This window comes from Pungitius pungitius, chromosome 1 (genome assembly GCF_949316345.1).
Source record: "Pungitius pungitius chromosome 1, fPunPun2.1, whole genome shotgun sequence".
NCBI lineage: Eukaryota > Metazoa > Chordata > Actinopteri > Perciformes > Gasterosteidae > Pungitius > Pungitius pungitius.
The window spans coordinates 15772761-15784770 of record NC_084900.1 but is presented as its reverse complement, the minus strand read 5'-3'; the positions used below and the strand labels follow the sequence as shown (position 1 = coordinate 15784770).

Here is a 12010-nt window from a genome sequence, read left to right as displayed (position 1 = left end):
ACCTGGGACAGAACCCGAGCAGGATGAGTCCTGGACTAAAGGAGGACTCGTAGGGGCCGATTAGGGCGCTCTGCCGCCCCCTTGTGGTCCTCTGAGGACATTTCAGACTCAGCTGCTCGGTGAGGTACCGGGAGGCTCTCTGGGAGCCCGGTGCCTCTCGCTCCGCCTCGTGTCGTTCTGTAGCCACGCCGCCATCACCCTCCCCCTCAGGTGACCTCGTCTCCTCCCTCTTGGGCTGTCGAGGGCGCTGCTGGTCTGGCGGGGGGCCGGGGCGCCTTCACCTTTTCATCTCTCCACCCGGGTGGGGGGGGGGGGGACGAGGCCTCCGCCTGCTGGCTTCGTGCTATCCAAGCAGCAGGTGTCTCCACCTGGACACAACGCGGTTTGCAACAATGTACCAAACACACGCTACGACGAGACGTCTCCTCACGTTACGCTGACGCTCTATTTCACTTCCTGAAGGAAGGAGTTCAGAGCACTCTGACAAAAGTAGCACAAAAGTATTTGCCCACTTCCTGGTATCTTGAGTGAACTGTAATTATGATTAATGACATTTTTTGGAAAGCTGAGTTCAATTCCAATTACCTTTTCACAAAGGGCAAAGTAGATTTGTGCCACTCAGGCAGTTCTCTTGATAACCGGCTCCAGGAAAATGCACATTTTAATCCATGTATTTAGTACAAACAATGTAGCATTGTTTTTATTAGAAATGAAAGCTACAAATGATTGATTTGACAGACATTGATTATCTAATGAGATTATGGCAACAAGGCCGATGTGAAAAGGATCTGCTGACAATGTGATCATATGGTACAGCTGTAGATCCAAAACATCTGTCCATTAACTGCAGTCCTCACAGTGTTGGGGTTCTGAAGGCCCCTCGAGGGAGATCACACTACAATGAATCAAAAGAGTGACCTGGCTCTAATTTAAAATTAAAAAATCAAAAGGTATTTAATAACTAAACAAAGTGATAAGGAATACAATTTACAAAGTGAAATACAATACAAGGTGAAGCAGCTGCAGGAAAATTCTAACAGTTCTTCTCTCAGTTTGGTATTTTGAAAACTCCCGGGGGGGGTCTTTTGGGTGCGTTTGAATGTCATTGGCTTCTTCTCCAAAGTATCTCCTCCTGGTTCATCCTCTTCACATCCAGGTGTGATTCTGCTGCAGTAACCTGAAACCTCTCTGTCTTTTCTCTCCCTCACATTCCAATGCATTCTATGTAGAAACATTTGGATTTATGCCTCAATGAGTGAATATAACACAGCATACATAGTTTGTCTCCATCTTATAACTAGTACACTTCAATTACATCACAACATATAAGATCATAGTTCTTCATGGTTTATCACAGTTTATGTGGCCTCACTGCTGTCTTGCATTCAGTTGCTCATCTAATACCTGACACGAGAAAAAACTCATGTTATCAGCATGTTATTAACCAACGCACTTGTAAATCCTCTAATACCAATTAAAGTAGTACAACTCTGCATTTCTCCTCTGTGCCAATGTTTTTGTTGCTAAAAACCCCAAATAAAACCGAGGAAGACAGATGAAAATAAAAAAGGAACCTCGTTGAAGTGGATTGTTAAATATTTCAGGCGTAAGAATTCAGCGTAAGACACTTAACTCTAGTGACTACTTTAACTATTTCAAAGAGACATTTGAATTTGTTTCTAGATGAATCTTACTAATGTGATGCAGTAGGAGCATGTGGACAGATGTTACCTGTAATCTCTAATATTTATTTTATTTAAAAAATGACTAGGAAACACTGCTTAGAGCTGCAAGTTTATTGATGCATGAAAAGATGAAACATTACAATATGGGTTAAACACAAACAGGTGAAGAGGAAATACAAACATCACCTGTTAAAACTCTTAAAAAGACAAAGATAAACTTAAATGTTGGAGAAATGTGTTGTCCAATAACAGATCAAATGTGTAATAAATGCTAAAAGCTTTTTTTTAATCAGAAATAAAACAAAAAATGACTTTATATAGAAAAATATCACCAACATACTGAAGCTCAAAGATGTCAATCTGCTTTTTTCTGCTTTTTAAACCAGCCTCCATTAAAAAAAGCTTTAAAAAACAAAGTGACTGAGGAGATAAAATGAAATATACAATAAACACTCAACACCAACATTTGAATAAGTAGATGGAATAATTTGCTCTTTTCACCAAGTAAAACTTTTAAAGACATATGAGCTAAATGATCTGCTCATTAACTACAAAATTCTGTCTCATATCAGGAAAGAAGAATTTCACACAATAATTACTCAAAAAGACAAAGGTTTTTCATGTCGTCATCCGTTCCCCTGGTTCTGTTCATGCAGGTGTTTCATCCATCTGAAAAAAGAGAGAAGGAAAAGAGGTTAAAGGTTATTTAAGAGTAACAGGTGTAAGTGTTGTGTTTGACCTTTGCTGACTGCTGGTAGTAATACACAAGTACACTCAGATTGTACTACATGGTCTGTTGTACTTAAAGTACCTGCAGCTGGTTACATCGTCACATTTTGGTAATCTCTCTCCTCTGGTTCATCATTCGTCCCTGTTAGAAGGATCAGATGAATGCATGAAGAGACACTTTATTTTCCTTTTATTAAAGCTCTGCTGGCCTCCAAAAGTATCTCAACTACTGCAGGTTGTTCACTTATAGAAGTGTTCACATTAGCCATCAATGTCTTTAAGCTCAAACACAGAATCTGTGACATCATCAATACACATTGTCTTTAATTCAAAGGATGGTCAACCAGTCACTTGATCATGTAATTCTATTTAACAGCTGTGTGATGAACACACAGGATGTACTGCACCATGTTCAGGTTCTTCAGAGCCTCTGAGTGTTTCATAGACACAAGAACCACCTGCAGAGCAGTGAGGATAAAGACGAGGTCACATCAATCATTTGAACCACTTTGTATGAATTATATAATCTTCTCAAACAGAAAACCAGAAATGGAAATGTTAGCATTAAAGTTAAGAATATATTATTAAATAAATCAGGCTTAAAGCTGACCAGGAAGAAGAGAAGCGTAATGTCCGTCTTCACCCTGGTTGATCATGTGGTTTGTAGCTGGGCTCTGATTGGTCCTCTGAGACCTTGCGTGACATGAAGTAAATACAGAGGATTGAATGAGGAACATGTAAAGTCCTGCTGCCATGTTCAGAGTGAGAGAAGAGAGGCTTGTACCAACCTGCTGGGGCTTGAAGCTGAAGAAAAAGGTTTCACATTGATCATTAATTAGTATGTGTAATAATATCTGTGACTTTGACTTATTTCAGTGAAATCAGTCTCATATCAGAAGGAAAAGATCTCACCTTTTGACTTTCTGTAGCGACACAGAAACAGCAGCAGGAGAATAATCAGTAAAACTCCAGAAACCAGACCAACAACCAACAGCACGGGAAACACAGGGCGTGGTGCTGCTTCTTCAGGATCTACACACAAGTACAGACCAACCATGAAGAGATACACAAGTAATAATAATAACATTTTATTTTTAACACACTTCTCATCAAAAGATCTCAGAGTGTCACAGAGCCTGAAAAACATAGTTAAACAAAGTAAAAGCAGGTAACACACACATTCAAACACACAAACATGAACCCTTGATCACATATTATTCACCTTTCACTGCTGCTCATGTTACATTTTAATATTATGTGTTTTTACTGAACATAAACATTTCTAAAACTATATTGTCTCACACAAACAAATAGTTGATTTTAAGATAACTTCTAAATCAGTGATACCTTTTCTAACTCAGACTGTAACACATGTTACTAAACTCATACTCACATTTCACTGACAACCAGCTCTCTGCTGAGGTCAAAGTCTCCAAACCTCGAGGTGATTTCCATCCTCTACATTTATAAAAGCCTTCATCAGACTTAGTAACTGCAGAGATAAGCAACTCCCCTCTGACAGCATTTGGGACGAGTTTGTCATTTTTATAGAAATCCACATCATAAAGAAGGTTTTCTGTCCTCAACTTGCAGCCAAGAGTGACCGAATGTCCCTCAGTCACAGGACGGAAAGGACTCACCAGGATGACATCACCTCCTGTAAAGAGACCAGAGGACAGGAAGTCAAACAAGCTGATGTCCAATGACCAGAAGACATTTATAGTTTACATTTGTTATTCACATTCATACAGCAGCTGAGTGAATAGCTGCATTTCATGGATGAAAGAGACGGCCCTTTGGTGACGTACATGCTCACAGTTACATCTTTAATTAATGCTCAATATGTGGGAGACAAATGTCCACTTAGTGGCAGTGGGCTACAGAATGGTCTAAAAGGGACAAACTGAGGCAGATAACTCTACAGCTCCTTTGATTTAAAGTCAATGGTGGACGTCAATGGTCATAAAGAGGAAAGTAAACCACAAAGACATGTTGGATAATACAGAGAAATGATACTGCAACATACTAAGATTGTTGAATTGTTTGTTAAAATAAATATTGAGTTAAACTCATCATAAAGTCATCTTAAAAATGTCAGTACTCTGTAATAAGATGTGTAAATACTTTAGATATAAAACCCTTTAAATTAATATAAACTCACTGTGTATAGTGATGTTGGCTGCATTGCTGTACTGTGTTTCAGACTCACACCAGTACACTCCACTACTCGCTCTAGTGTTGATGTTGCATGTGGATCCAGTCATTTTACCCCAGTTAGAACAGAATGACACGTCACCATATTCATCAGCCTTCTTCACTCTCCACTTAGTAGAGGTTCCCTCACAGCTCAGTGACAGTGACTCTCTGCTGAAGTGCTGCAGTCTGTGAGGACTCACTGTGAGAGACGCTGCTGGATTCACACCTGAAGAGACATCATTAGGAGACACACACAGGACAAACAATGTCAACACAAAAAGGACATTTATTCCCTTGTGCAAGAATATAAAAGTCTGAACAAACTCACCTCCAGACCAGACAAACTTCACATAACTATACAGAGTGTAAAACAAAGGATCTCCTCTTCCAGCTCTGCACACATATCCTTCTGTGTGTGTCTGTGCATGAAGAATGTAGGAACCCTGTTCAGTCCCCGTGGTGCTACCAGGTAGAAGCTCAGAGGTGTATGAGTTGGTGGTTGACAGATCTGGAACAGTCTTATACCAGAAGAACCTCCATCCTGCAGACTGAGGTTCAACTCTGCAGGTCAGAGTCACTGAGTCTCCAGGACTCGGCCATGATGGAGACACTGTGAGGACAGGCTGAGGGACACCTGTTGGAAAGAGGTTTCACAGAATAAAGACGTGTTATGATGAGTCTGTGGCACACTCAACACTGTGACTCCCACTCGCTCCGCAGAAACAACGTGGATGTCAAACTGAACGCTTGGTGTCGTTTCTGCTGCTCAACTGTATCCGTGTACCTTTTGATGATTCCCTTTATTGTAAAACACAAAACGAAAATACCAGTTTTCTCGTTTTTTCATTTTAAGTCAATAACAGTAAAACGGAAACCAGTCATTTCTCGTTTTTCGTTTAGAACCAAAAGACGAGACAAACGCACAACTTTTACTTCCGTTAATCCCTTTAAAACGAAAATATGAAGCGTAGCTGCTAAACTGGAAGCATGCAGATTTTCACAGTAAAAGTCAACGCAAGGGAAGGTTTGGTTGCTAGAAATCCGTCTGCGATGCCAGCGATTACCATGGTAACATAAGGAGAAAGATGAATTCATATAAATACCTAATCCTGATCTGACGGGATATGAATATCAGAGACAACAGTAACAGATGTGCAACCACAAACCACTTTTTATTAAACTATATTTTAAACTCCATTATTAGCAATATTATTACCTGCATTATCAACTATATTTCATCAAACAGGCAAACATCATTATTATGGGCAAACATCATTATGGGCAAAAACCAAAAAGGGATTAACGGAAGTAAAAGTTCTCAATTGAGAAACGACTGGTAACTTCCGTTTTACCGGTGGTGGGAGGTTATGTTTTAAAGAGGCAGCACCGTCAATATGATCAGGAGGATCACATGCTACAGGTGTTGGTATTTGTGGGGAAGTAAATACGTTTTTACTGTGACAGGGCGAATGAGACAGAAGCATTAAGATCATTTGATGGTGTCACTAATGAACTAAATAAAGGACATTTGTTGCCGTAGTCTGGGCGGTGTCCCTCCCACCATTTGACCTGCACGGCTGAAAGGCATCTCGCAATCAGCTCCAGGCCTCATGTTCTCCAGCCTTCCACACAATCTCCACCAGATCGTCCGTTCACCAACCGGGAAGTAACCCTACGGCTCCTTTGCTCCACGAACTTGCGTTCGATTAACGCTTCTCTGTGTACTCAGGTCCGCTGCCACTCCGGATCCCCACTGACCCTGCATTGGGGACGCAATCTGCCCCAGCCTGCTGAGCGTCTGAACAGCCTAAACTCTATCTTGCGACCTATGGTCCTTGACTAATAAAGATTGCTGAACCTGGTTCGGCTGTGTTCTGCTCTTGGGTCCTACACCACAACTCACCATGACAATTGGAGATGTCTGAGTGTTTAAAGGCGTCAAAACAAACTGAAGCACCCACCAAGGTGACTTCACTCTGCTCAGCAAAAGGGTCACGAGTGTTTTTTACGGTGAAGGAGAATATAAAAAGGATGGCACAGAAGATGCTGGTGTTTGTCTCTACATGTGAACAGACTTTTAGTGAGATGAACACCAACAAAGCAGATCACAGTGAGGGATGAACACCTCAGAGCCATAATGCAGGTTTTGGTGATTTTGTTCATCTTAAGGGAAACACTTGGTGAATTGGGTCAAGGCGAGGCGGCGTCTTATGCTGCGTGGTGCCTGTAACCAACCAATGTGATGTAATTCAAGGGAAAACGCATTGGTAATTATATGCAGAGCACAGATTAAAATGACTTAAAGACACTTCACTGTCCACTGCACTATTTCTGGCAAAACACGTCTGAACATGTTCCCCCCGTTTGCACTATCGTGGCTTAACACATCAAATGGAAATGTGTTAGGGCCTCTACAAAAAGAACCACAAAGACATGTTCAATAATAAAGGAAAAAATACTGCGACAAAATAAGATTGAGTTAAATTCATCACAAAGTCACCTTAAAAATGTCAGCACTCTGTAATAAGATGTGTAAATACTTTATATATAAAACCGTTTAAATGAATATAAACTCACTGTATATAGTGATGTTGGCTGCATTGCTGTACTGTGTTTCAGACTCACACCAGTACACTCCACTACTCGCTCTAGTGTTGATGTTGCATGTGGATCCAGTCATTTCTCCCCAGACAGAACAGGGAAACATGAAGCTATTTTCATCAGCCCTCATCACTCTCCACTTAGTAGAGGTTCCCTCACAGGTCAGTGACAGTGACTCTGCGCTGAAGTGCTGCAGTCTGTGAGGACTCACTGTGAGAGACGCTGCTGGATTCACACCTGAAGACACATCATTAGGAGACACACACAGGACAAACAATGTCAACACAAAAAGGACATTTATTCCCTTGTGCAAGATTATAAAAGTCTGAACAAACTCACCTCCAAACCAGACAAACTTCACATAACTGTACTCAGTGTAAGATACAGGATCTCCTCTTCCAGCTCTGCAGGAATATCCTGCTGTGTGTGTTTTTCCATGAAGAATGTAGGAACCCTGTTCAGTCCCAGTGGTGCTACCAGGTAGAAGCTCAGAGGTGTATGAGTTGGTGGTTGACAGATCTGGAACAGTCTTATACCAGAAGAACCTCCATCCTGCAGACGGAGGTCCAACAATGCAGGTCAGAGTCACTGAGTCTCCAGGACTCGGCCATGATGGAGACACTGTGAGGACAGGACGAGGGACATCTGTTGGAAAGAGGTTTCACAGAATAAAGACGTGTTATGATGAGTCCTTGGTGGATTACTTTCACTGCTGATGTCCTCCATCTTTTTATCCGTCTTCAACTGTGTTAAACAGGTGTTTGGGGACAATGTCTTTAAACATAGTCACTAATCTTACATTTCAAATATTCTATTTCAGATCCTTTGTCCTTAAATCTGCACTTGTAAGAGCTCCCATCAGACATCAGAGAAATGGTGATTTCATGTGTGTTTTGATGGTTTGTGTCCATCTCAATAAGTGTTTTGTCTTTGTAGAAGTCAGCATTCTTCTCCTTTCTCTGGTCTCCATGTCTACAGTGAAGAGTCACTGATTCTGCTTCATACAAGGAGGACGCGGGAGGTAAAGGATCACATCTTTGTCTGTGGAACACTTAGTTCTTCGCTTTACTAAATCACTTTATTAAATGGACAATGATACAATATATCAGGGATTTATGTTTCCTACATAATTATGATTTAACATAAAGTTGCAGACAGAAGAAGACGTCAAAGTCAGTCTCCATGTAATAAAAAATAAAAGGTTCACTGAGTAATGAGTACATTTCATCTAAAGGAAACCACCAGATCCTTATCTCCTCCCTTCAGGTCTCCCTGCTACCGCCATTCAACCACCGCAGCTCATCCAGAAAGCAGCAGCTCGACTGGTCTTCAACCTTCCGAAATACTCCCACACTACACCACTTCTCAGCTCTCTTCACTGGTTACCAGTGGCTGCCCGCATCCAGTTCAAAACATTCTCACATACCATGCTGTGAATGGATCGGGTCCAGTCTACATCCAGGACATGGTGAAACCCTACATCCCAACCCGCACACTCCGCTCTGCATCTGCCGAGCTGCTTGTTCCTCCCTCACTGAGAGAAAAGCACTCGGCGAGATTGTGACTCTTTGCTGTCCTGGTTCCCAAATGGTGGAATGAGCTCTCTGATGACATCAGGACTGCAGAGAGCCTTCACCTCTTTAGACTCTACCTTGAGTAAAACACTAACAAATCGTAGCACTTAAATTGTACTCATAATGGCACTTTTCTATAACATGTTTTGTAACTGCATATTTGATGAAAATTGTACTTTCTTGTTACTTGTTCTTCTGAGTTTGTATCTCTATGTGGAAATGCACTTATTGTAAGTGGCTTTGGATAAAAGCGTCAGCTAAATGACATGTAATGTAATGAAGGAGGCGCCACACTCTGCTGATGTGTTTGATCCATTTGTGTTATCAATAATTAATAAATAACTAATTCATCATTTGTCAATGTGGATAAAATATGGGATGGTTTGTCTTAACTCTGTTCGTCTTTCTTTTGTTTTATTTGAAATGATCAATATTTCCTGATAATTGATCTTTTTAAACAAAACTAATAAACAGCATCAGTATCAACTTATTATTACACTAGTTCACACTTATTAATTATCACTACATTAAATTACATTAGCACTTCATCAAACAGGTTTATTTAACATGTCTTGATGGTAAAACCTACTTGATACAGTTAGAGAAACTTTATTACTTTCTCTTGTAACATCAGGACGGATCTTGTGATGAGCAACACACTGATATTCACCACTATCTCCTCTAGTTAGAGATGATGATTTATATCTATTTACTGTTCTGTTGGTGGTAAAGAAATGATCATTCCTACTGAATGAGTAATTCCAGTCAGTGTTGTTTCCTTCCCTTGAGTCACATATGAAGGTAACTTCCTCTCCAGTAAATAAAGGGGACCAGTTTGGCTCAACATGCAGCAAAGCATTCAGAAATAAACACAACATGCAAAGAATGAGTCTTATCTTCTTTCTTGTATTCATCATAATTAACTAAAGAGAACAGAAATATTAAATGTAAAATAGAGACAGAAGGTGTTGAATCGTCTTGAGTGAATGTATCAGAAAAAGAAAGTTGTATAAAAACCTTGAGCGTGTCCACAGTAGAGGAGAATATTCAGCACTAAAATAAAGTGAGAAACATCATCATGCATCATCAAACTGACAGAAACTAGTAACTTCTGGCCTTTAAAAAGTTGAATCTATGAAAACTATGATTTAAAGAGAGAACGTACTTACAGAAAAGCCCTAACACAGCAAACAAAGTGTGTCCCATCCTCACGTCCACTCTGACACTCTGACACTCTGCTTGTGAGAAACACTTCTGCTTCCAGTTAAGAGACAGATTGAAAGATGTGAAACATCCGGAGAAATGTCAAAATGCAGAAACAACAGATGAACATCAGATGTGAGGTTTATTCTGACTTCTGCTTCTGTTCATGATCCATTCTTTATACTACAGCAGCACATTTTATTTAAAATATGTCCAGTGACCCAGAGAAAGGTAATTAATCTATCATAAGGTTCCTTTTTGTGCATCAAGGCCACATTCAACTCTTAACAGCAAAACACAGCAGCAGGAGGAAGTGGTGCATTCTGGGACGCCTCTTTCATCACAACTGAACTGCAGCCTGAGACGTGTAAAGTAAAGTAAAAAACATTTTGTATTCTGTCTTTTGGGGTTGTTTGTCGTTTTCGTGTTTTGCAAAAGACAAATAAAAACTATACATTTAGAGAAGGAATCAAGTAAAACGATTAAGACACATCAAAAGAGGAAACAGTTAAGACTCTTTCACAATCCACCTCATTGCAAAAGATGAAATGGAGAAAATGGAGATGAGAATTTCCACCAACTCTTTAGTTCATCGTTTGCAACAACAATTCAGTTTTACTACATATGTACAATATAAATATATATTTTTATAACCAAATGGTTTAACATGCAATAGCGATCACACAGATGAATAGAAATACAATTATAAACCTTGTGACACTTAGTGTAGGATGATGTAACTACTTGAGGTGACACTTAATAAACTTTAGTGCAATATGATTAACACATGAACCGCTTTCTTATGAATCTGTATGAATGACCTGTATGAATAACTAAGCTGCTTTTTAAAGGAGTAATCAGTAGTCAGTAATCCGATTACTTTTTCAAAGTAACTGTGGCAACACTGCTCCCGGGTCACCTGGACATGGAGACCTGGGACAGTACCCGAGCAGGACGAGTCCCGGACTAAAGGAGGACTCGTAGGGGCCGATTAGGGCGCTCTGCCGCCCCCTTGTGGTCCTCTGAGGACATTTCAGACTCAGCTGCTCGGTGAGGTACCGGGAGGCTCTCTGGGAGCCCGGTGCCTCTCGCTCCGCCTCGTGTCGTTCCGTAGCTACGCCGCCATCTCCCTCGCCCTCAGGTGACCTCGTCTCCTCCCTCTTGGGCCGTCGATGACGCTGCTGGTCTGGCGGGGGGCCGGGGCGCCTTTACCTTTTCATCTCTCCACTCGGGGGGGGGGGGGGGGGGGGGGGGGGGGGGGGGGGGCGAGGCCTCCGCCTGCTGGCTTTGTGCTTTCTGAGCAGCAGGTGTCTCCACCTGGAGACAACGCGGTTTGCAACAATGTACCAAACACACGCTACGACGAGACGTCTCCTCACGTTACGCTGACGCTCTATTTCACTTCCTGAAGGAAGGTCAGAGTTCAGAGCAACTGGAGCGAAGGTAGCGCATGGAGTAGTGTGGTGTGCTGGAAACTGAAAAGTGGTGGTTTGAATCCCTGCCCATGTGCCATGTCAAAGTGTCCCTGAGCAAGACACCTGACCCCCAATTGCTCCCCAGGAAAAATGTAATAGATGCAATGTATAGATGAAGGATAAAGGATAAAAGCGTCAGCTAAATGACATTTAGCTGTTGTGGCAAAGGAGCCCTTTGCCACAACAGAGTTATTAAAACTACTGCAGCTACACACACGGTAGATTATGTTAGCTGCTGCATGACGAGTGTAAATGAAGGTTTTCCATTGGCTCAGGCACCGAAAGGAAGCGCCGACATCTGCCTATCGGTACGATAGGTGGCGGTCGTGTAGGAACCGGTAGCAGTTCTCCGGTTCTCGGTACCCAACCCTTCCTGTACCTGTGGTACTCTCCTCTGCATGCTCTGACACCTCTGGTGGTTGTGGTGGTCAACCGCCGGACCGAATGTGGATGCAGAGGGTTCAGTCTATGAATACTCCAGAGGAGAGCAGATTCAAGGGAGTATTTTTACCTCCACTGAACCCAATCGTCCTCATTAAGTAACGGG

General features: G+C 41.6%; 1 protein-coding gene and 1 long non-coding RNA gene across 2 annotated transcripts; both read right to left on the bottom strand.

Annotated features, from left to right (window-relative positions):
* Window positions 1-1833: 1833 nt before the first annotated feature.
* On the bottom strand, window positions 1834-3440 carry LOC119213160 (uncharacterized). The gene is made up of 6 exons (XR_009956609.1): window positions 3327-3440; window positions 3203-3218; window positions 3025-3107; window positions 2822-2872; window positions 2497-2556; window positions 1834-2354 (listed from the first exon to the last, which is right to left on the bottom strand). It is a non-coding gene; the product is annotated as an uncharacterized LOC119213160 (long non-coding RNA).
* A 326-nt stretch (window positions 3441-3766) lies between these two features.
* LOC134133388 (high affinity immunoglobulin gamma Fc receptor I-like) lies at window positions 3767-11863 on the bottom strand. Its single transcript, XM_062566368.1, has 5 exons — window positions 11843-11863; window positions 9375-9426; window positions 5039-5244; window positions 4576-4828; window positions 3767-4071 (listed from the first exon to the last, which is right to left on the bottom strand). Exons 1-5 carry the CDS (start codon window positions 11861-11863, stop codon window positions 3767-3769), a joined length of 837 nt encoding a protein of 278 aa, XP_062422352.1.
* Between the last annotated feature and the right edge of the window lie 147 nt (window positions 11864-12010).